At 38.0% G+C, this 26,311-nt stretch overlaps 1 protein-coding gene and 1 pseudogene across 2 annotated transcripts in view; one reads left to right on the top strand and one right to left on the bottom strand.

Annotated features, from left to right (window-relative positions):
- The window catches only part of OSBPL11 (oxysterol binding protein like 11), a 94,911-nt gene that overhangs the window by 2,437 nt on the left and 66,163 nt on the right, over positions 1-26,311 (top strand). Inside the window, exon 2 of the mRNA XM_082840270.1 lies at positions 22,778-22,846. Coding sequence (XP_082696396.1) covers positions 22,778-22,846 — 69 coding nt within the window. The remainder of the gene's footprint in view (positions 1-22,777; positions 22,847-26,311) is intronic.
- Positions 9,613-10,084, bottom strand: LOC309962517 (histone H3.3A-like; annotated as a pseudogene). The gene has a single exon. The product of its transcript is annotated as a histone H3.3A-like (transcript).

The following is a 26,311-nucleotide window of genomic DNA, read 5'->3' as shown; positions in this document are numbered from 1 at the left end:
ATAATATCCATATATGTGAAATATGCAGGACTATATTAACACACAGAAACAAAGTGTAGAAGATTATAACTTTTTATTGATAAGTGATTATATGACAGGAAAGTATATTTAGTTACTGTGAGATGTCTAGGCTCACTTTTGGAATGCATGATGCTTTTTCTTTTGTGGTTTAAGACTAACCGTATAAAATTATCAATAACTTAGCAGGGTTATTTTGATATGACTTAAGGAAGCAAGATAAAATAATATTTCATGTAGCCAGAGGTGAGTCTTCTGACATCCTCAACTCTTTGAAACCCAGTCTTAATTGAATTAAAAAGTGAAACAGGTTTCTTAACACTGTCATAAAGCCATATACTTTACTCCTATACTTTGATTCAGGACCCTATTATCCCTTACTTAGGGTATTATTTACTGGTTATATAATTTTCAAACTAGAATTTGTTGGACGCACAAATGAAAAAAGTTATCAGGGGAAGTGTAACAGGAAATGGCAACTGACAGCATAGGACAGTCAAAGGTTTGAAAAGTTAACATGCAGACTAAGCTGTATTACTTCCTAGTAATATAATCATAGTTACAATGACCTTAAGTCATCCAGGAAAGCACAGTCTGTTTAAGCAAAGAACTGTAAGATACAGTGGTGAACAATTTCAAGGAAAATAGCTAAAAGTTTTTTTTTAAATGCTTAAGTATCTGGAAAATTCAGTTATGTGGAACTCTTCCCCAAGGATGCAGATATATAACGCATTACTGCATTTACATACTGACATATCTCTTTACTTAAATGAGGCTTGTTCGAAGCTAATCCTTCAGCCTACCTCTCAGTCGAATTTATCCCCTTGTCCTCTATGACACTGATCAAACAATTTTATCCATTGTCCTGCATTGCTCCTTCTTCCCTGGCTTCTTCCTGTGAGGCCCAAAGCTCTAGACTTTAAAAACAACAACAATAATGAAAACTAACCTAAAACCTTTCCCCTTAAAAACAGTTTACACTCAAACTGCCTCCATTTCCTTAGCCCTCATTTATTGCTCAACCCATGACAGTTGGCTCTGTCCTTACCAAGGATATGAGGAAAACATGATGAATGTTTTTAGATTCCTATTCCAGTTGATATCTCTGTAAGTGTATCTGTTATTATTCTTTTCTTGACTTTTTGGACATTACTTTCTCTTGGTTTCTCCTTTATTGCTCTAACTGTCGTCTAATTGCTCCTTTTTCATTTCTTTGGTTGGCTCTTTTCCTTTAGAAGCTGGTGTGATACTTCATCATCTTCTGTTCTTAAGCTCATGTTTTCTGTTTGTTATCTCAGTCTTTTCCATGGCCTCAGCAGCTCTCTCTGGAACTTGAGAGCTGTAAATTCAACTGCTTACCTGTAATTTTCTACTATCCCGTTTTAAAAAATGGAGATTTCAGGTTATGTCTTAGGGAGTGGTTGAAATTTCGTAACGACTGTGGTTCAAATCCTGGGCTTTGGCTTTGCAGACTTAGCAAATTATCATTACTTTATTCCTTTTTGTGGCTGAATAATACTCCACTTATGTATATACCATGTTTTGCTTATCTCTTCATCAGTTGATGAACATTTGGGTTGTTTCCATTTTGTGGTTATTATGAATAATGCTGCTTTGAACATTTGTGTTCTAGTTTTGTGTGGACATGAGTTTTCATTTCTCTTGGATATATACCTGGGAGTGGAATTGCTGGGTCATATGGTAACCGTTTAACTTTTTTTTTTTAATTTATTTTATTTTGGGGTCTTTGTTGCTGCACGCAGACTTTTTTCTGGTTGCGGTGAGCGGGGGCTACTCTTCGTTGCTGTGTGTGGGCTTCTCATTGAGGTGGCTTCTCTTGTTGTGGAGCATAGCCTCTAGGTGTGCAGGCCTCAGTAGTTGTGGCACATGGGCTCAGCAGTTGTGGCTGACGGGCTCTAGAGCGTAGGCTTGGCAGTTGTGGTGCACAGGCTTAGTTGCTCCATGACATGTGGGATCTTCCTGGACCAGAGCTCAAACCCGTGTCCCCTGCATTGGCAGGCGGATTCCCAACCACTGCGCCACCAGGGAAGCCCCTGTTTAACTTTTTGAGGAACTGTCAGACCATCTTCCAAAGCTGCTGCACCATTTTACCTTCTTATCAGCAGTGTGTTAGGATTTTAATCTCTTCACCTTCTCATCAACACTTGTTATTGTCTGTCTTTTTGGTTTTAGCCATCCTAGTGGGTATGAAATGGTGGTGGTGGTGCATTGTGGTTTTGAATTGCATTTCCCTGATGAATAATAATGTTGAGTATCTTCATGTACTTATTGGTCATTTGTCTTATCTTCTTTGGAGAAATGTCCAGAGGTTTTGGCCATTTTTTTTTTAATTGAACTATAGTTGGTTTACAATATTGTGCTAGTTTCAGATATACAGCAAATGTCATATATATATATATATATATATCAGATTCTTTTCCATTATAGGTTATTACAAAACATTGAATATAGTTCCCTGTGCTATGCAGTAGGTCCTTGTTGTTTATTTTATATATAGTAATTTGTATCTGTTAATCCCAAACTCCTAATTTATCCCTACCCACTTCCCCTTTGATAATCATAAATTTGTTTTCTATGTCTGTGAGTCTATTTCTGTTTTGTAAATAAGTTAATTTGTATCTTTTTTTAGATTTCACATATAAGTGATATCATATGATATTTGTTCTTCTCTGCCTGACTTACTTCACTTAGTATGATAATCTCTAGGTCCATCCATGTTGCTGCAAATGGCATTATTTTTTTGTATGGCTATGGCTGAGTAGTATTCCATTGTATATATATACCACATCTTCTTTATCCATTCATCTGTTGATGAACATTTAGGTTGTATCCATGTCTTGGCTATTGTAAATAGTGCTGCTGTGAACATTGGGGTGCATGTATCTTTTTGAGTTAGAGTTTTGTCTTTTCCGGATATATGCACAGGAGTGAAATTGCTGGATCATATGATAACTCTACTTTTAGTTTTTTAAAAAATAAATTTATTTTATTTTATTTTTATTTATTTTTGGCTGTGTTGGGTCTTCGTTGCTGTTCGCGGGCTTTCTCTAGTTGTGGCGAGTAGGGGCTACTCTTTGTTGTGGTGCGCGGGCTTCTCATTGCGGTGGCTTCTCTTGTTGCGGAGCACAGGCTCTAGGTGCATGGACTTCAGTAGTTGTAGCACGTGGGTTCAGTAGTTGTGGCTCACGGGCTGTAGAGCACAGACCCAGTAGTTGTAGCACATGGGCTTAGTTGCTCCATAGTATGTGGGATCTTCCCGGGCCAGGGCTCGAACCCGTGTCCCCTGCCTTGGCAGGCGGATTCTTTTTTTTGTTTTTTGTTTTTTTTTGTTTTTTTGGTGCCGAAACCCAGGAGGCAGATGGATTCTTAACCACTGCACCACCAGGGAAGTCCCAGCAGGTGGATTCTTAACCACCGTGCTACCAGGGAAGCCCCTATTTTTAGTTTTTTAAGGGACCTCTGTACTGTACTCCATAGTTGCTACACCAACGTACATTGCCACCAACAGTGTAGTTCCCTTTTCTTCACACCCTCTCCAGCATTTATTATTTGTAGACTTTTTGTTGATGTCCTTTGGCCATGTTTAATTTGGATTTTGGGGGGTTTGTTTTGAGTTGTAAGGGTTCTTTATGTATTCTGCATACAATTTCCTTATCAGATATATGATTTGCAAATATTTTCTCCTGTTCTGTGGGTTGTCTTTTCACTTTTTTTTTTTTTTGCCATGCCACGTGGTTTGCCGGATCTTAGTTCCCCAACCAGGGATTGAACCCGGGCCCATGGCAGTGAAAGCACTGAGTCCTAACCACTGGGCTGCCAGGGAACTCCCATCTTTTCAATTTCTTGATGAAATTACTTTCAGCACAGAATAATATAAAATATTAGAAATAATAGAAAATTATTTTTATGAATATTTGTTTTCATTTAGTTTTAAGATGATTTAGTGGTTTTTATGTTTAATTATAATTAATTATGTTTAATTTTAATCCACCTGGAGTTTATTTAGAAATATATGAGGTAGTGTGTTATCTATTATTGTGTTACAAATTATCCCCAAATTAAACAGCAGCGTTTTTTTGTCTCACAGTGTCTGTGGGTCAGTAATGTCTGTGCAGCACTGCTGGGTGGTCTGGCTCTGGGTCTTCCACAAGGCTACAGTCATCTTGAGGCTCAGCTGGGAAGGATCCACTTCCTGGCTCATTCTTGTGGCTCTTGGCACAATTCAGTTCTTTTGGCCTGTTGGAAACAGACCTCAGTTCCTCATGAACTGACCACTGGTGGCCTCCTTCGGTTCCTGGCCACATGGGCCTCTCCACGTAGCATCTTACTACTTGGCAGCTTGTTTCCTCAGAGTGAGGAAGTGAGAAGAGAGTGCTAGCAAGAAGGAAGTCACAGTATTTCGTAACCTAGGCATGGAAGTGAAGTCACATCACTTTTCACTAATCATTAGAAGAAAGATGAGGTTCAGCCCACACAAAGGTGTGAATACCAGCAGGTAGGGATCAATGCAAGCCATGCAAGAAGGTGCCCGTCGTAAATGTTAGTATGAATGGACTCAAGATTGTCGTCTATGATTGAGATAGATTTGACAAGTACACAGTTGGAAGTAAAGCTGAGAGTTGGAGGCTGAATTTGACTGTTGGGGAATAAGAGGAGCTACTTGGAGATTAGTTGCAATGACCTAGACATGAGCTAATAAAGGGAAGGTGTTAGTAGGCTGGAAAAGAAGGAAATTATTAGAGGAAGAGTGACAGACCTTGGTGGTTGATTAGGTGATTGGGTAGAAGGTAGTAGTGAGGGAAGGAAGTAAAAATTGACTTCAGTTATCCAGATATAAAACTTTGAAAAGTCTGTAGGAGAAACAGATTTGGGGGAGTCAAATGATGCATTTGCTTTTAGGTATGTTCAGCTTAAGTTGCCAGAATGTTTAAGTGACCTTAGAGATATGGTGCGTTAGAAATGTAGATAATTGCCTTTGTAGTATCCACAATGTTTTCACTTCTGTTATCACATTTAATCCTCTTGGACGAAGGTAGGGCATCTAGGGTGTTGTTATCCCCATTTTACAGTTGAAGAAAACGGAAATCAAAATGAGTTGGCCAGGGTTATATACCTAGTAAGTGAAAGAACTTTTATTCCTAGGTAGTTATTTGCATAAAGGTATTAAAAATAGATGAGCTCTCTAAAGGAATGAATAATTATTGATAAATAATTAGTTTAGAACATGGTGGTTTCATCATTTACTAGTGTTTTAACTCATGCAGCAAGTACTTTTGAGCGTTTACCATGTGTGAAGCCATCTGTTAGTTAATTCCAAATTAACGTGTGCTCTCAGAACAATGAAAGTAGGGACCCCAAGGCTTGGTTTGGGAGGGTCATGAAAAAGAATCAGAAAAGGGAAGAGCCTCAACTACATTTGCAAAATATGTCATGACAGACTTTTTAAAAACCAAAGCTGAGATGTGAATTTATTAGATTAGCCTTACATTTTCTTCTTTCCAGAGTAATTTATACTCATACAATTTATAGTCACCGTTTAAAATAAAAATAGATTTCTTTTTCTTTTTAGATTCCTTAATTCTAGATCCTTCCTTCCTTTTTCATAGTAACGTTCAAAGTTTATAAAATGTGTGTGTTTCCATTATTTTTCTTCATGTCAGCTTTCAGAAAAATTTTCAAATCTGCAAATCTGCCACTTGTTTATTTAAAATGGACAGATGAGAGCTACCCAGAGGAGGAACCGGGAAGCAAATTGGGGTGTATGATGGGCCTGCTTTTTCCTGTTTGGGGCTCTGTGCTAGCTAACCTCTGTTAACAAACTGACAGATCTCTTTTCCTCATCATCAGATAGTATGCATTTCAGTAAATGGGTAGAAGTCTGCAAATGTATAGTATAGAAATAATTTTTGTGGTCAGACCTGGTATCTTCCACTCTAAATACTCTGTTACAGGGAAAAGTACCCATTTGCAAATGGGGAAATGACATTTGCCTAAATATAACCTACTGTTTGCTGTCTTTGAGATTTTACCACTTCTTTTGAGGTTGATTTGAAGAAAAAGTCGTAAATGTTTGCTTTTTTCTCTGTAGGGGTTAAAGGGAAGTTGGATATATATTTCTGTACCCTAGATTTTGTTTTCCTATCTGAAATCTGCTACAGATGATAATAAAAACAAGGGAAAGACAACTTACAAGCATGAAACTGAAAACAGTAAAATACTGTTCCAGAAATCTAGTGAGAACTCTACCAAGCCTTGAACAAGATTTTGGTTTGTTATGGTATACTGCGATTTCTTATATTTTTGCTTTACGAGTTTAAATATAATCCATTTGAGTTCATATTTTCCTAGAAGTGATACTGTATTAAAACTATACAAAGAGGGGAGTCCCTCGTGGTCCAGTGGGTAAGACTCCAAGCTCCCAATGCATGGGGCCCGGGTTCGATCCCTGGTTGGGGAACTAGATCCCACATGCATGTCGCAACTAAGGAGTCCGCATGCCCACAACTAAAAGATCCCACATGCTGCAATGAAGATCCCATGTGCAGCCTAAATAAATAAATATTTAAAAAAACAAAAAACTATGCAAACAACTTAATGTTAGAACATACAAATTAGGGTTTTTTTTTAGTATTTTCTGAATAAGTCACGTAATTTAGGTCCCAGAGGTAATTGTCCATCAGATAGACTTGTGGGAAATTATGTCTTTTGTTTTTGGTTTTGAATATAGTAGAGATAGCAGGGCCCATGGTGTATGGTTAGCACTTTGAACTCTGGAAATAGTGGAGAATATTCTTGATGTAAATTATACTACTTTGAGAGAGGGAAAATCTTTCCTAGCTAAGAATCTTCCACTGTACTGATTTTGTTTAATAAAATGATTTGTGTCCAGACTTGTTCAGGTTTAACTTAAAACGAAATTGCCTGATTAAACAGTCACATTAGTGTTTTGGCATTACCATCTGGGTTTTAGGACAATTTATAGAGTAGTTTAGTTTGCTGGTGAAAGAAAGGATTTTCTTTTTGGTTAATAAGGTATTGTAACAAAACATGATTTCCCACCTGGAGTTTCCCTGTACTTGAGTTTGGCTGCCATTGTGGTTTGCTTCCATTGCTACTATTGAGGTTGGCTGGAGGGTCCCTGGAGGGGTAGACTGAAGTCTATGGTTGCTACTGGCTGTAGCTGGAAACCTTAGTCAGAGGGATCGAAGGGACAGAAAAAGAAAAGGAACAGGAGGGAAAACAGGGACAGAAAAAGGACATAGCAAAGAGAGACAGAGGGAGAGAGAGGGAGTGAGGGAGGGAAGAAAGGGACAGAATGAAAATGATATAAATGGTGAGATGAAATGCCACCAATGTTGCTTCTGGAACAGGTTTCCTAACTTTGATAGAGGCCTTTTTAATATACTGCCTGAGCCTATACCCTCAATTCTATAAAGAATTACTTGTTTAACAATTTTGTAGATGTTTCACATTATAACTAACATAAATGAAAATTATTTTTAATTTAATTTTGGGGAATAGGTAATATGTTCACTTGATCCAAAAAAATATTAAAAGGTGTGTAATGAAAATCTTCCTTCCACCCGATCCTCCACCTGCTCAGGACTCCTTCCACCTAAAAATAGAGGGTACACACTCTTGGCTTCCTGTGTGTGCTTTCAGAGATTTTTTAAAAAAGAATTAAGTAAATACAGTATACATTTGCCCCACTTTTAGCTGTATCACAAATGATATCATACTATGTGTGTGTGTATGTATGTATATACATACATACACACACACACATATGTATGTAATATTAGTTCAGGCTGCCATAACAAAATACTGTACTCTGGATGGCTTAAACAACAAATTTATTTTCTCACAGTTGTGGAGGCTGGAAGTTTTGAGATCAGGGTGCCAGCATTGTCAGGTTCTGGTGAGGGTGTCTTCCAGGTGTGCAGATGACCTTCTTTTCACTGTATCCTCACATGGCAGAGGGGTGGGCTGGGGGGGCTTCTCACTGTGGGCTCACATGGCGGTGGGGGGAACGTGGGGGAGAGAGAGAGAGGTTGAGAGAGAGGTGTGAGAGAGCTCTCTGGTTTTTCTTGTAAGGGCACATCTCATCATAAGGGCCCCAGTCTGTACCTAAGCATCTCCCAAAGGCCCCATCTCTAAATACCATCGCATTGGGCGTTAGGACTTCAACATATGAATTTTGTAGGGACACAATTCAGTCCACCTTTAATAAGTTCCCTATCTATGGACATTTAATTTGTTTCCAAAATTTTGCTATTATAAATAACGATGCAGTGAATAACCTTCTGCACATTTCACAAGCATATGAATATATCTGTGGGAAAAATACCCAGGAGTTGGAATTACTGAGTCAATTTGTAATTTTGATAGTAGTTATCATCAGATTTCTCCTCATTGGGGTGTACAGTGGCAATGATTGAGTGCTTATTTCCCATCAGCCTCTTCAGTGTAATGTGTTATTAGATTGGCAAAAATCTAAAAGTTTAATAGGTTAAAAAATGGTACTTCAGTGTAGTTTTATTTTGAGTCTTTTTTTTTATTATGAGTGAGGTTTTAGTATTAAATTCTGAATGAGATTTTTTTTGCAGAAAAATTTAACAGGTTTATTTATGATTATAATAAAGTTGAACTGCTGAAACTTGTTCACTGAAACATTCTGAGTTGCATTAATGCTTTATGTCCCCACATTTATATTAAAAATTCAGGGACTTCCCTGGTGGCTCAGTGGATAAGAATCCGCCTGCCAATGCAGGGTACATGGGTTCGAGCCCTGGTCTGGGAAGATCCCACATGCAGTGGGGCAACTAAGCCCATGCGCTGCAACTACTGAGCCTGCATTCTAGAGCCCGTCAGCCACGACTATTGAGCCCTCGTGCCACAACTACTGAGCCTGTACTCTAGTGCCCATGTGCCACAACTACTGAAGGCCACACGCCTAGAGCCCATGCTCCACAACAGAAGCCACTGCAAGGAGAAGCCCGCCCACCACAACAAAGAGTAGCCCCCCTGGTCGCCACAAATAGAGAAAGCCTGTGTGCAGCAATGAAGACCCAATGCAGCCAAAAATAAATAAAATTAAATCATTAAAAAAACACACACACAAATGAAAATGGAAAAACTGCCAATACCTGATTACTGTCCCCTATTTTTCCACTAGCAATCATATACTTAAGTACCTTTGGACCCCATGGGAAAAAAATATCTTATGTTCAGAACAACCAGTGACAGGAAGAAGAGGATTTTTTTTTTTTTAGAAGAATGAAAGGTTTCCCATCATAGTGGATTCTTAAGCATGTATTCTCCATATATGCGGCATGCTAGCTGGATGTCTTTTTTTTTTTTTTAATGAATAAATCCTTTCTGCAATTAACAGCTAAGTTTTTTTTTTTAATAAATTTATTTTATTTTTGACTATGTTGGGTCTTCCTTGCTGTGAGCGGGCTTCTCATTGCAGTGGCTTCTCTTGTTGCGGAGCATGGGCTCTATGCACGCAAGGTTCTGTAGTTGTGGCTCACAGGCTCTAGAGCACAGGCTCAGTAGTGGTGGCACACGGGCTTAGTTGCTCCCGGGCATGTGGGATCTTCCCGGACCAGGGCTCGAACCCATGTCCCCTGCATTGGCAGGTGGATTCTTAACCACTGTGCCACCAGGGAAGCCCTGGATGTCTTTTGGCATAATCGTTATGGCATGGATAGCACACAGGTTTGTGTTTCCAAAAAGGCCAACCAGATAGGCCTAACTTGCCTCCTGCAAAGCACCAGTAGCTGCACTATGGAAGTGCAGATCTGCTTTGAAGTCCTGAGCAATTTCCCGCACCAGAGGCTGGAAGGGAAGTTTGCCAATCAGAAGTTCACTGGACATCAGATAATGTCTGATTTCACCGAGTGCCACGGTACCAGGCTTGTAACGATGAGGTTTCTTCACACCTCCAGTAGAGGGCGCACTCTTGCGAGCGGCTTTTGTAGCCCTGCTTCCTGGGTGCTTTACCACTGGTGGATTTGCAGGCAGGCAGCTTTGTATGAGCCATGGTATAGAGACCTCTTACTTACCCACCTTCTCCTTTGGCTGGTGCTCAACAAGCTAGAGCTGGCACTGGTGTTGGAGAGCGACGGCCTCTGAGTGGGATTTTATCCTGTTTTGCTATCATGGTAAATCGTGAATTAGTTTAAATCAGCAATTGGGAAAAGTCTATACAAAATATACTTATGCCTTTAAAAATTTTTTTCTTATTATACTCTTGGTAGCTCAGAGACATGGCTTCATCTTAGAGCGTACATTGTATGTTTTGAAGTCATATTTTTAAAATTTCATGTGATTTTATAGTTATGCAAGATATGGAATCATTTGATTATACAGATTTGTAATTGGGAGGTAATCCACTTCCTAGTAGTAATAGAGAGTTTGAAAATTATATATATATATATATATATATATATATATATGTATCTCCACCAAAAATTACGATGAAACTATTATTTAAAAAGATTATTTATTTAGTCTTTTGGTTGTACCAGGCAACATGCAGGATCTTAGATCCCTGACCAGGGGTCGAGCCTGGGCCCTTGGCAGTGAGAGCACAGAGTCCTAACCACTGAACTGCCAGGGAATGCCCAGATTTTTCTTTTATTTAAGTAGTAGAATGAACTTTTATAATTTTGTGTTGTTTTTTGAATAATTAGTATTTATAGGTTCTTTAAGGAAAAAAACTTGAACGTTTGAATTTGTTGTTACTTAGGCAATAAGTGTAAAATTTTCAAAAGAAGAATCAACTCTTTAGTCAGGTTATATATATATATATGTATATATATATGAAAATAAACATTGCTTGGTGCTTCTTGTGTGATTGTCACCTTTTTCCCCCTTTTTTATTCAAATGTGGAGGAAGGGAAATGGTTTTCTGCTTTTTCTTTATACTTCCAATTTTGAAAGAATTAGCACAAGGGAAGAAAACATTCTTTCTTGAATTATACAGAAATTAAATGTTACTCTAAATGTGTTTTTGGAACCAAGTATGGTTTAAAACCAGAGAGAGGTACATACAAAAAGAGAAAGAGAAAATAGACATACAGATAGGGAGGGTGGCAGTGGACTTTAGTACCCTGCTGTTCTCTTGGTCTGTGCTGTCTTGGTCTCATTGAAATGGCTTACTGCAAAGACCTTTTGAGAGTATATGGGGGATAAGTAAATGCTGCTATGTGAACAAGAAAAAATGTCCTACTTTTCTCTAAAAATTTTAAATGTGAAATATGATGTTGTTCTTATTTGCAAACTTTCCTTTTGAAATAATTTTCTTTTGAGAAAAAAACCTTTAGAATTTTGAGTAATGAGTAATGTACACACATTTTAGATTTAAAGGGTCATCTAACTAAAGCATGAGAAAACTGAGGCCCAGAGAAATTAAGTGATTTGGTCAGCCTCATTCATGGTGTTAGTCAGTGGGAAAGTCAGAACTAGGTCCTTTATCCATCCCTTTTAGGTGTGCATTCCACAGTATAACACTACCTCACACTTAAGCTTTAGAAACTTAATTTTGAACATAAGCGGTATTGAAAAGTCCACTAGTAATGTCTGGAAGTCCTGTTTATAGGTAAAAATTCACCCTATTTTTGTTGGCCAACAATGGTGCTATAGGCTGGTATGAGAAAACTGGCCCTTTTTTTATATTGAAAGGTGGGAGTTATATTAGTTGTAGCCTTTGGAGAGCAGGTTGGCAATATCTATAAATATTAAAAATGCATGTACTTTTCACCTAGCAATTTCATTTTTCACAGATGTACTCAAAGATATATGTGTAACTTGTTTTGTTACGGTATTGTTTGTAATAATAAAAGCCTGGAAGCAAATGTCCATCACTAGGGGGACTAGTAATACTGCTTTGCAATGGATTACTATGCAGATGCTAGAATGAATTAGACCAAAATGAAATCATCCCTAAGAAAACTGAAAAAAGCAAGGTACAGTGTATGTACTCTCAACCATTTTTTTTTTGGCTGCCCCGGGTCTTAGTTGCAGCACGTGGGATATTTGTTGAAGCGTGTGGGATCTTCAGTTGAGGCATGTGAACTCTTACTGCGGCATGTGCGATCTAGTTCTCTGACCAGGTATCAAACCTGGGCCCCCTGCTTTGGGAGCACGGAGTCTTAGCCACTGGACCACCAGGGAAATCCCTAATCACAACCATTTAAAAAAAAAAATGTGTGTGTGTGTGCTTGTGTGCGCACTTCCACACTTGTAGGTACATAGAATATCTCTGAAGAGATACATAAAAAGTTGAGAGAAGTGCTTGTCTCTGAGGAGGGGAACTGGTGGCTGGAAGACAAGGTTGGATAAGAAACTTTTGACTGTAGGGACTTCCCTGGCAACTAAGCCCGTGCACCACAATTACTGAAGCCCACGTGCCTAGAGCCTGCGAGCCACAACCACTGAGCCCGCATGCCACAACTGCTGAAGCCTGTGCACCTAGAGCCTGTGCTCTGCAACAAGAGAAGCCACCGCAATGAGAAGCCTGCGCACCACAACGAAGAGTAGCCTCCGCTCGCTGCAATGAGAGAAAATCCGTGCACAGCAACACAGACCCAATGCAGCCAAAATAAATAAATAAATAAATTTATTGAAAAAAAAAGGAAAGAAACTTTTCAGTATATGTATGTAATACTCATTAGGAGACAGTTCTTAATGGGTCTCTCATGTTTCTGCCTGTGTTGTTAGCAGAGGTACTGACTCTCCTTTGTTCTTTACTGTTTTTTCCAAAATATTTGTATAGCAAACAGTCTTGAAGGTTAGAGATAGTATTTCCCTCCTGAGCAAAAGTCAGGTTTGTTTACTGTCCGATATAATAAACATAATGTCTCCTTGCCATGGAGGTCAGGTAGACTTACTGTCCTTAAAAGATTTGGGTTCCCTACACTCAGGGTTCCTTTTCTGTACCACAACCTACCACATGTGCAGGCATCTCCTGCCCTCTCTGCATTGCCCTGTGTGATTGGGCTTATGATCTGTCTGCTGATATTGCTGTGACTACTGAAGTCTTTTGTCTCTGACTTACGAGTTTCATGTATCCTGCCAGCATCCGTGAAACTGGCAAGCTAACTTGTTAGCTTACAAATAGGGTGACATCTCAGACCCTTCATAGTTCTTGACAAAATACTTACTGGAAAAATACAATAATTATTTTTTTAAATAAAGAAGTGGGAGACTCAGGGCTTTTTAGGTCCCATCATTCTGACTTGAAAATGTCAGGCTGACAAGTTAAGAGAGATCTAAAGAACTGATCTAGAAAATGAGCCCTTTCCCCACAGAGGAATCGACTCCCTGGAGTGGGAGAAAACCAATACTTGCTGAGCATTTACCATGTTGAAAGGTACTTCAAATATATTTGGGTTGAAATATATTATCTCTTCCTATTTCCTCATTATAAATCTGAAGTTAGATGTTCTTATCCGCATTTACAGATAAAGACACATAGGACCGGATGTGTTACTTGCGTAAAGTCACACTGTGATTCCAACCTGTGTGTGTGTTAAGCTCATGCTTTTCCCATTATAATAAACCACTTCTTAACTTTCTGGAAGCGTTAGAATTGACTTTCTGCTTTTCCATGTAGAAGTTTCTTCTGTCCCATCTTCACATGGCCAATGATCTGCATGAGGGATTTCTCAAATTTAGTTGTCTGTAACAATCAGATTATATATTGGACTTCTTCTGTTTTTGGTCTGTATAGGCAACCATTTTACAGCTGTGCTTCTCGAACTTTCTTCATGAAATCTCTCTTAACTGCATAAGACAGTAGGTACCCCCAGTGGATGCAGTTTGTGATTTAAAGCAGTCCATGGCTGATATCACTTTCTTGGGAGTTATCTGTAGTATCTTCAGAATTCATGAGGATTTTATATTCTACTCTGTAATATATTTGTTATTGGGTTTTTCAGAGGTCTATAAATAATATCATGAGTTCAGGACCAGTTGAGAAAGAGAACATAAGGGGTGCATGTATCTTTTCGAATTATAGTTTTCTCTGGATATATGCCCAGGAGTGGGATTGCTGGATCATATGACAACTCTATTTTTAGTTTTTTGAGGAACCACTGTACTATTTTCCATAGTGGCAGCACCAATTTACATTCCCACTAACAGTGTAAAAGGGTTCCCTTTTCTCCACACCCTCTTCAGCATTTATTATTTGTAGACTTTTTGCTGATGTCCATTCTGACTGGTATGAAGTGGTGTTTTGATTTGCATTTCTCTAATAATTAGCGATGATGAGCATCTTTTCATGTGCTTATTGGCCATCTGTATGTTTTCTTTGGACAAATGTCTTTTTAGGTCTTCTGCCCATTTTTTGGTTGGGTTGTTTGTTTCTTTGTTATTGAATTGTAGGAGCTGTTTGTATATTTTGGAAATTAAGCCCTCGTCATTTGTGTCATTTGCAAATATTTTCTCCCAGTCCGTATGTTGTCTACTAGTCAAGAACTATCCTCCAAAAAGGCTTAGTTTGGGTTCATTACCTTGTAACATAAATAGCATGAAGGGAGGGAGCAGTCTGCTTATGGTTTCCTTTGCTGTGCAAAAGCTTGTAAGTTTGATTAGGTCCCATTTGTTTGTTTTTGCTTTTATTTCTGTTGCCTTGGGAGACTGACCTAAGGAAACATTGGTATAATTTATATCAGAATGTTTAGCCTATGTTCTCTTCTAGGAGTTTTATGGTGTCTTGTGTTATATTTAAGTCTTCAAGCCATTTTGAGTTTATTTGTGTGTATGGTGTGAGGGTGTGTTCTAGCTTCATTGATTTACATGGGACTATCCAGTGTTGTTTCTACCTTTTGGCTGTTGTGAATAATGTTTCTGTGAACATTTTTATCTGTTGGAGTTCTTGCTTTCATTCTTTTGTGTATATACCCAGAATTGGAATTGCTGGATCATATAGTAGTTCTATGTTTAACTTTTTGAGGAACCGTGATGCTGTTCTCCACAGTGGCAGCACCATTTTACAGTTGCACCGGCAATGCACAAGAGTTCTAATTTCTCTACATCTTTACCAACACTTGTTATTTTCTGTTTTGTTTGGTTTGGTTTGGTTTTGGTTTTGATAATAGCCATACTAATGGGTGTGAAGAAATTGTTTTATTACTGGAAAAACTCACTGAAGAAAGTGCCTTTAACGTGGGTTAAATAGGTTAGCTAATATTTCACCCTGTAATTAGTCATGCCTATCTACCTCGTCACAAGCAGCTTGGAATACTCAGGTCTTATTTCCATCAGAGCAGATGAAAATATCTTCTCTGGGTAGGCAGGCAGATACAAAGAAGAGAGCCCAGAACGGGCTGAGCCATTCATTCATACCCAGCTATGGAAAGAGTGAGGGGAAGGCTGGGGAGAGAAGGACAGGAGCTCTCTGGAGAAGTCCTCCTCATGGAAATATGTGAGGAGGGAGCAAGTTTCTTAACATTTATGTGAGTTTTGACATTAAAAAGCCTTTAACTTCTTATAGTCAAGTAAATTTGCTTTAGAAAGATAGTCTAGTTTTACCCTGTTCTCCTAGCCATCTAGCCCAGTTTTGGATATGTGTAACCTAATTTGAGAAGTAAGGGTTTTTAGGAAACACAGTTCTACATCCCAAAAGAGCAATGCTCATATAGTCACATGGGGAAGTTTTAAAAAATTTAATCCATACCTATTAATAAGTGTAAATAGCTCTGTGCCTGGACTGTCCCACCTAGTCAATGTAATTGAACATTTAAAAAATGTTTTGTTTGATTATAAAAATAATATATTAAAATTGGAAAATGTGAAACAGTAAAGGGAGCAAATTAAATCATTCATAATTCTTCCATCCAGTGATAACCACAGTTAACTGTTTTGTGTACTTTTGTTCTGTGCATATATTTTACACACTATATAAAATTCTGTAACCTGTGCTTTTAGTGCTATTAATAAGCGTTTCCCCATGTTGTTAGAAACTCATAAACATTTTAATTGGTGAATACTATTCTATCATATTTCTTAATCATTTTCTTAATGCCATTCATTTAGCTTATTTGTTTTTCTTCTTTTCCTCTCCATTCATTTCCTTGTCTCTCCACTTAATTTTTTTTACTATTATAAATAGTGCTACATTGGACATGTTTGCATATTATGTTTGTCTACATTTCTAATCGTCTGTCTGGATACCTAGAAGTGAAGTTCTTGGACCAAAGAGCATTAACATTTTTAAGACTCTTAGCAGAAAGGAGGGAGTCTCCCTTGACTTGTATACTTTTTGGTATAGATTAAGACACAGTTGAAATTAGAATTAGTTTTAGCTGGGATTTATTTGAGTATACAGGCTGTGAATTGAGTTGTTGTTGCTGTTTTTTGTTTTTTTGTTGTTTTGGGTTTTTTTGCAGGCTACTCAGTTGTCTTGTGGTTTTATAGAAAAATTCTGCTTCTGTCTTCCCATTGCCTAATTCATTCAGTGGAGATGTATTGAGCACCTGTTTATATCCCAGGCTATACCCTAGGTGCTGCGTGGACTGCTAGGATGAGTAAGAAGCAGTCACTGCTCTGTGGAATATCTTTTTACAGCGCCAGGAGGTACATGTGTTGCAGTCATTCCCATCTGTTGTCAGTTGCTTTTTCCTCAGCTAAGCAGTTCCCTTCATGCTATTTATGTTACAAGGTAATGAACCAAAACTAAGCCTTTTTGGAGGATAGTTCTTGCCTAGTAGAAAGTAGGAATTTTGAACTGTGGCTTGACTGGCACCTCCTTTACTACAGCTTGCATAAATTTCTGCCTGTAATTAAATGCCTTAAGGTATCCATCTCTAATTCCTCTACCTGGGCTCTGGAGCCCACCTCTCCCCCATTTCCCTCTATCACTCTCCTGAGTTGTGGTGAGCCTTTTTCTCGTTACTATATCCTGCCTGTCAGGCACTTACAGCTACCGTTGCCTTAAGCCCATAATATCACCTTAACCACTTCTCTTTCTCCCAGTCTCTCTTCAGTTATTGCCATCTGGCTCTGCCTTCATCATTAAATTGGAACTGTTATCTCTTGGTTGTTAAATCTTTTTTTTTTTTTTTTTTTTGCTGTGCCTCACGGCTTGTGGGGTCCTAGGGGCCACAGCAGTGAAAGCACCGAGTCCCAACCTCTGGACTGCCAGGGGATTCCCTTGGTTGTTAACTCTAATAGAAACTTCTCAGTCTTCATCTTCCTTCACCCCTCAATAGTATTAAACATTCTTGACCAAAAACTTACTTGAAATATTCCTGATTTTCTTCCTACTACTTATCTACTTATCTCCTCTCTGTACTCCTCTTGCTTTAAAACTTTTCCTTAGGGTTCTCTCTTAGACTCTGTCCCTTCTCTTGTCATTTTATAATATTTCCTAGGTGATTTTCTTTACTCTCATCGTTTCAAATACCAGTTACATGCTTATATGCTGATCACTACCAAAATCTGTATGTTCAGTCCAAATTGTGCTACCTTATTGCATATCTCCCTGTGTTATGTCCCACAGGTCCCTTAAATTCAACATGTTAAATTGGAACAAATCCAAAACTTCCTTTATGATCCCCATAAAGGCGTTTGTTCGTATCTACACAGTTGTGCCAGCTGGAAATCTGGGGTTCCCCTGTCCCTTCTCTGTCACTCTCATTCCACATCTGATAAGTCAAGTCCCATCCATCGTTTCAACCTAATCACTATTGAATCCTGTGTCTTTGTTTAATGAATCCTGTGTCTTTAACACAGGATTCTACCCTTTCTACAAATGAAAAACTACCCTTTTCATTTGTATGACAGCTAAAAGCAGAGAGTCCCAGTGGGTCATTGTCTTTTTCTTCAAGGAGGTACATTTTTTTTATATTAGGTAATGGATTTGGGATGGAGAGGAATCACCTTTTTTACTTCCCCATCCTTTTCTGTGGATTTTCAGAGTGCTTTTCATTTAGAAGGTACTGAGCAATAGTGTTGAACTGAAATAAAAGGATGTGAAACTGTTAAAAAAAGTGGCTTAATTTTATTTTATTTTTTCATTTTAAAACTATATTTAATTTTCACATATTTAATTTTATATATTATTTAATTTTGTTTTTATTAAAATACAAATAAATGCTTAACATTTAAAAATAAATGAAGAAAGAAAATCAGTGAAGAATAGAACAGTCTCTGTGGCTTCCAAGGTTCTTGCCGTTTCTCTACATATAATATTGATCGGAACCTCTGTTCTCAAAATACAGGGTTTAGTCTACCGGGGTCTAACCATGGAAACAGGCTTTTTTAACTGAATTCAATGTTGGTGAAAAAGTAGTTTAATTTTAAAAGCTTCTGCATATCTTCCTTAAGTCTGATAAAGAAGGGTTAAGAAATGTGTGTTATAGTAATGAAGAGTTAGGAATTGAAGCAGCCACTGTTAAGATACCTAGGAGGTGATGAACCTCAAATCAAACAGAATAATGCCCCTTGGCATATAGTTCAGTTAATCAACTGTATTTATAGACTATCAGCTTCTAGCGCTAATTTCAATAAAATGTTAACAAGATCAGAATATACGCAGTTTGTTGAGTGGTGGAGTTGCTGAAGGACTGAAGAAGAAATTAACTTTTTCATAGCTTATTTTTCTGTGTATTAGTCTTTTGGACCGTCATCTCTAATTCATAGAACACAGAATATTAGTATGATATAATCAGATATATGGTATATTCCCACTTTAACAACTAGGTTTTATTCATATTAACAGGTAAATCTTCTATTAAATTTACACATTTTAAATAGGAGCAAAGCATGAGTGTTAGAAGTACTACATAATAACTATAAGGAAGTAGAGAGAAGAAAGGAGAGGGAACGAAAGATGTTCACTCACAGAGCTTTTTATGCTGGCCACCAGATGGCACAGTGGTTCCACATCAGCTGGTTGCACTGACTAGAGAAGGGGAAGGATGAGAGAGGGACAGTGCAACCAGCTGTTCCAAGAATGGATTGCTCTTCAGTTGGTTCTTTGTAACCTCAGATGTCTGTTTTCTGTAGTAAAAGCAGGCCAGCAGTTTATAAGTACATAGCTGAATTTGTTTCTTTTGAAGCTGGCTTTATGCTACTACCAAATGAACCATGTCAGTATCCCTCTTGTGATTTTTGTGAGAAGGTTAACTCTTTAGATGCAAGTATCAAAAATATTAAAACACTAAAAATTAAACATAAAACATTACTGTACTGTGGAATATGAGGATACACGTTCATTTTATGTAATGAATGATGCTACTGAAATTATACTCTTAAAAATTCATTGATAGTCATTAAATGACTGATATAAATAACTTAGATATGACCAAAATGAGGAATACCTTTAATAATATGAGGGACTAAACAAAAATAAGGGACATGAGGCATAATCTTTGATTGCTTTGAAATGAAGATTTTGTTTTTCTCAGTTGTAGATAGTTTATTTGAAGTTTAATAAACATTCTCTGCACAGTTCACATATCCATTTGAAGAATATATATAGTCCTAGAACCAGAGGAATTGAACTATAACTGAGTTGTAATGTTTTTATAGCATGCTAATAGCTATGAAATGATTCTTATCTAGGAATGAAAGCTTGGTGTAGAGAACCTAGATTAAAGGGGAAAATTAAAAATGCTGAATTATGGAATATCTGGGTACTTTGGGGAAATATTTAATTTAGGTTATGTGACACCCTAGGCCTTTTGTGGATTGGTACAGAGTGTAAATAAATATTCAGGTTATGAAGCTACAGGACAAAATAGACCAAGAATAAGGTTTTTTAAAAATTTAGATATTATTGATATATAACATTAGTTTTAGGTGCACAATATAATTTTTTTTATATGTTGCAAAATGATCACAATAAGTCTAGTTAACATGCATCACTGGGCTTCTCTGGTGGCGCAGTGGTTAAGAATCCGCCTGCCAATGCAGAGGACACGGGTTCGAGCCCTGGTCCCGGAAGATCCCACATGCCGTGGAGCAACTAAGCCCATGCGCCACAACTACTGAGCCTGCGCTCTAGAGCTCACGAGCCACAACTACCAAGACCACGTGCCACAGCTACTGAAGCCTGCGCACCTAGAGCCCGTGCTCTGCAACAAGAGAAGCCACTGCAGTGAGAGGCCCGCGCACTGCAACGAAGAATAGCCTCTGCTCGCCGCAACTATAGAAAGCCCGTGCACAGCAATGAAGACCCAACGTAGCCGAAAATAAATAAATAAAAAATAAATAAAAATTTTAAAAAACATTCATCACTACACAGTTACACTTTGTTTTTCTTATGATGAGAACTTTTAAGATCTATTCTCTTAGCAACTTTCAAATATACAATATTATCAACTATAGTCACCATGCTATAAATAACATTCCCAGGACTGACTTATTTTATAACTGCAAGTTTGTGTCTTTTGATCACCTTCACCCATTTTGTTCACCTCCCACCCCCACCACTGGCAGCCACTAATCTGTTCTATGAGTTTGGGGGTTTTTTTGTTTTTATTTTTAGATTCCATATATAAGTGAAGGAATAAGTTTTGAGGACAAGAACAGTTCAAGACAGCTAAGCTCTATGTTAAATATCTAAAACAGATGAGGAACTCTTTGGGAAATTATTTTTGGGCAGAGTCCAGGGGCATTGGGATTCCTCTGGCCCCCAAAAGCTGTTTAAGCCTGAAGCCTGGGGAAAACATGAGTGCCAGACTAGAAATCTCTGCCTTTTCAAGTACCAGTGGAACTGAAAGAAATAGCTTTGCTGTGACATAGGGCTGGAAGTAGGGCAAAAATCCAATGGGTTGGGTTTCTAGAGAAGAATCCTTCCTCTAGGTGGGGGTTTTAGAAATTACTGAAATGAGAATTCAAATGGTACTGTCAGTTTTAACATGACAGAATACATGTATAATTATCATAACTTTGGGTTGGCAGTTTAGAGGTTGACAGCCTTTGTCTTCTTGAGATTAGTGACTGTATGAAACCAAAAGGACATGAGCCGTTTCACTTAATATTAGTAAACAGTGTTGTTTGCTAGCCTTAGAATGGAAGAAAAATACAGAAAAAAAAGTAACATATACTCAGTCATGGGATCAGTTCTTTATTTCCAAGCACTTTGAAGAAATGAGATTAGAAGGGCACCCAACTTCCAAGCACTTTGAAGAAATGAGATTAGAAGGGCACCCAACATTGAGTTTATCCCTGAGGCATTCTCCTACTTGCTCTCCAGTAATAATAGCTACTAGAATCTTATAGTCAGTTTGGGCATTTTGTTGTGTGTTTGTGTAAGAGAGTATCTTTATCTTCATCTCTTTTCATTTGTCATTCAGATCAACCTAAGTCTTAAAAAATTTTTGTTCTGTTGGTTGTGTCAGCTCTCTCTTGATTTTGCTTTTGCTATCCATGTTTTAAAGGTTGCCAGTTGTCTTATACTTTCCATTTCCTAGATGCTGGTTAGCTGAAATTTTACCAAGTAAGCTCTGTGATTCAGGGATAGTAGAGAAAATAAATGTTTAATATCGTTTGCATCTTATAGTTTAAAGTTAAAACTTTAGAGTAGATGAGTTTAAAAAGAATTCTTAATGTAAGTTACAAAATGAAAAATGAAGCCCATATATCAAAAAGATACATCAATGTAGGTGAAGCTTTAATATCTTTTCATAAGTATAAGGAACCTTAAAATATTGGAAACAAAGTATCAATAAGATACTGCATTTTCTATGAACCACTGTAACAGAACATTCCTGATAAATAGAAAAAGGGGGCAGGAGGTAAAGAAACTCACTTTCAGTAAGGCTAACGATACAGGTCCCAAATAAATCTTTCCAGTGGTAAGACTTGCAATGAGCACTTTGCCGCATGCCTATCTGGGGTGGGGGAGTGGGAGTGAGGTGTCATACTCATCAAAAACAGGATCTTCATTTTGAAAGCCCAAAGAATCAAAGACATAACATGTCCCACCAGATTGAGGAAGAACTATTCAACCTGGAGACCTTCTTTAGTTTATTCTAGAACCATAAAACTGGATTTTCTTTGTTTAGTATTGAATTAAGTTATAAAATATTTTTATTTATAATTATATGTATAGTATATTTGTTTCATATTTATGTAATTTTATACGTATATAATGACTTTATATATGAATATTGTATAGTGATTTATGGGGGATTACACTTGCTTTGAAGAACTCTGGTAAAGTCCTATGGGTATGAAATATGGGGGATTAAATAGCTCTCTTTGTTAACCTATAAATTTTACTTCTGAAGTAAGTTTGAAGTATTTGTAGAAAAGTATATGTCTACAGCTTTTTTTCTTTAATTAATTAATTTATTTATTTACTTTTGGCTGCATTGGGTCTTCGTTGCTGCGCGCAGGCTTTCTCTAGTTGCGGTGAGCGGGGGCTACTCTTGGTTGCAGTGCGTGGGCTTCTCATTGCAGTGGCTTCTCTTGTTGCAGAGCATGGGCTCTAAGCACGTGGGCTTCAGTAGTTGTGGCGCTCAGGCCCAGTAGCTGTGGCTCACGGACTCTAGAGCGTAGGCTCAGTAGTTGTGGCGCACGTGCTTAGTTGCTCCATGGCATGTGGGATCTTCCCGGACCAGGGCTCAAACCCATGTCCCCTGCATTGTCTGGCAGATTCTTAACCACTGTGCCACCAGGCAAGTCCCTACAGCTATTTTTTAAACTGTACAGTTAACTTCCTGGAATTTCTTCTAATTTTCACTGACTTTGGCCCTTTCTGATCTTTTTGAAACAGTGATCACATGGAAAGTGTGTATGGCTATTTAATGAAGTACACCAACCTTGTCACTGGGTGGCAGTACAGGTAAGTGTGATTATTCTGTCACATCTCTCTCCCAAGAGACCAGAAATGGGGCTGATAATTTTATATTCTGATATTACTTCAGTACAAATATGGCTGGGAAACATGTTAGAGAAAGATTCACCATGTTTTTCCTAAAAGTCTAATGACTTTCTTCTCCTTTTTAAGGGGTAGGAGGAGTTAACATCTGTCCAAATTGCAGCCTCCAAATGCCTCAGAAGTTAGAATCATTTGTCCACTTGCCTTATGCATACTTGCAGTGGTGAGGCTTTTAGGGTGGTTTGGAGACGGCAAAGAGATTTGTATTAGGTGCCTGTTCAGGATTCTCAAAAGTTCTCTGGGACCTTGGAGAGTTTAAATAACCAGCCGAAGGTCAGACAAGCACTCAATAAGTAGCAAAGCCAGCTATCTTAAATACTGTGTGGAATTGGTAGTTGTAGGGCAGGGTATTAAACCTTTTTTTTTATTGTGGTAAAATAAACATAACATAAAATTTACCATTTTAAACATTTTTTAGTATACAGTTCAGTGGCATTAAATACATGCACATTGTTATGCAGCTATCACGTTCATTCGTCTCAGAACTTTTTGCATCTTCTCAGACTAAAACTCTGTATCCATTAAACAATAATTCCACATTTCCCCCTGCCCTGAGTCCTTGGCAACCATTATTCTACTTTCTCTCTCTCTATGAATTTGACTACTCTAGGTACCTTATGAAAGTGGAATCATACAATATTTGTCCTTTTGTGATGGGCTTATTTCACTTAGTGTAATGTCCTCAAGTTTCACCTATGTAGCGTGTGTCAGGATTCCTAGCTTTTTAGGGCTGAATTGTAGTCCCTTGTATGTATATACCACATTTTGTTTATCCATTTATCTGTCAGTGGACATTTGGGTTACTTCTACCTTTTGGCTAATCGTGAATAATGTTGTTGTGAGCATTGGTGTACAAAATATCTGTTGGAGTTCCTGCTCTCATTCTTTTGTGTATATACCCAGAAATAGAATTGCTGGATCACATGGTAATTCTGTGTTTAACTTTTTGGCGAATCTCCATATTGTTTTCCATAGCAGCTGCACCATTTTACATTCCCACCAGCAATGCACAGGACTTGCAATTTCTGTACATCTTCCCAACACTTGTTACTTTCTGTTTTCTGTGGGTTTTTTTGTTTTGTTTTGTTTTTTTAATAATAGCCATCCTAATGGGTGTTAAGTGGTATCTCATTGTGGATTTTAAATTTACAAATGTTAAAGCTAGAATTTGAACCCAAATAGTTCTGACTCTGAAGTCTATGTTCTTGGCATTATAACATGCTGCTTCTTATTCACATGTCATTTGGAGACCTCTGCTTTCGACTAGGTCAAAAGCATGATGGAATAACTGGAGCTGAATTTGCATTTTACCTTAAACAACTAGAAAATGGGACATAGTATATGAAAGAATGGTTTTCAGACTTTCAAAAAATAGTTGAAGCGCTGTGATGAACATGTGATTTATTAAAAGAGAAGGCAGTTTGGGCCATGTTTAGTTTGAAGTAACAGTAGGGCTTTCAAATAAGAGTGATATGCAGGAAGTTGGAGGTCATATGAGAGGTCAAAGCTGGATGTGAACACATAGAAGGGAATCATTCCTGTTGAAGTGAAAAGGGTAGTTCCCTAAGGTTCTCAGTTTTTTTTTTTTTAAAGAAAGAGCAAAGTCAAGGGAGCCTTTTCATTTTGCATTTTCCCACCTCAGTTTTTATGTAATTTTTTGAAAGCTTATACATTTAAATGACATATAAAATATATATTTTAAAAAATTTATGTCACTCTGCTTTTAGCACTATTCTTTGTTCTCTTTTTAAAAAGGGAAATAGGTTAACTTTTCTCCCCCATGACATTCAACAACTTTCATTCATATTATATTATTGAGAAAGTCTCAGAAGTGGAACAGAGTAAGAAAGCTCCAAAATATACCCAAGCTTATAAGATTTAATATATGTTAATGATGGCATTTCATGTCAGTGGCAACTTGAGACCATGGGGAGAAGGGGCAGGTGTTTGTGTCATTGCATGAGGGAGCCTTCCAAAAAGATCCATTGGCCACTGGTTGCCTGAGGAGTTAGCTAAGAGATCCAAGCCAAAGTTCCAGTTTAGGGAGGGGCACTGCCTCTGCCCATGTGATCCCTCCAGCTGTCTAAAAGGCCAGTTTTAGCAGCAGCAGGAAGTGGGGATGAAGACAACCCATCCCTGTTTGCCACTGAGAACACAGGATCTTTTACCAACTTGCCCCATCAGAGAGGTCTCAGCTTGTCAACTTGATTACTGCAAGACCACTTTAGAAAAAACTTCCATTTTCTGCCAACCTGGCTGGAGGCTTGTGGCACAGCAGAGATATACTGGGTTCTCAGGCTGGAATGTGCAGATTGAATGATAAAAGAGAAACAGAAAGTTTAAGACCATGTTAAAGGGCCTTAGGCTTAGAGCTCAGTTCCTTTGGCAGGCCTAGCCACTTTGTACCTGTGCTGCAGATAAAGCTTAAGTAACAAAAGCACTGCACCTGTGCCAGATATTCAAGGCAGTTTCCCTGCAATCCATTTCTGTTTGACTAAGGGCAACTTAGAGCAGCTTGGAGAAATCCAGCATGGGCGTACTCTGTAAATAACTGCTTGCTTTGGAATGTAGTGCCCTAGGAATGAGCAAGACCCTCTCTTGAACCCACTTCCTTTCACTTTCAACTCTAATTCCTGAAGATGAGATCACTTTCCAGTTGGCTTAGGAGTTCTATACATGCTCAGCACTGAAGTCTAGGATGGTCAGAGCAAAGCACATGGGTGCCCTTCCATCCAGAATCTTCACTAAAGTTGATTTTTGCCATCATAAGACATACTTCCAAGTCAGAATATTTTTTAGATTAAAGTTCCATTTGATGATACTTCACCTTAAGTTGTGGGCTATTCTGAAGATTAGTCATTTTCTCAAACTGACAGTCTGTTGTTTTGAAGTTACAAAAAATAAACAATTATTTAATTTTCCTTTTAACAACGTAGGTGACTTTTCTGCATGTAAAGATAGATGCTGAATCTTAAGTCTTTGTTTCTGCATTTCTTTAGCTTTTTGGTTAGGCCAACTTGATAAAAATACTATAATCAAGAGTCTCGTACCCTTCTGGGCAAAATAGCTTTATTAAGTTTCCTCACTATGTGGATTGTCTCTCTGTCCCCAATCTATACATCTTGTAAAATATCTCCAGAGAAGTGGTGAAGGAAGAACATTTGAATTAATTCATGTATGATGAAAGACAGCCCAAAGGGCTCTGTTATTGCCAGTGGGTCCATAACATCATCTTGGTGTTAGAAAGGTATTCAGTTATTGGCTCATTTCTATCATTTTACCAGTCCCTCCTTTTGTATATCTAGGTGAGTACCTCCCATGTTGTAAATTTACGGTAATGCTTTTGGGATAAGAAATGTGTGTTCACAG

The sequence above is a fragment of the Leucopleurus acutus genome (assembly GCF_964270905.1).
Source record: "Leucopleurus acutus genome assembly, chromosome: 5".
Taxonomy (NCBI): domain Eukaryota; kingdom Metazoa; phylum Chordata; class Mammalia; order Artiodactyla; family Delphinidae; genus Leucopleurus; species Leucopleurus acutus.
This window is presented reverse-complemented; position numbering and strand designations above follow the sequence as displayed.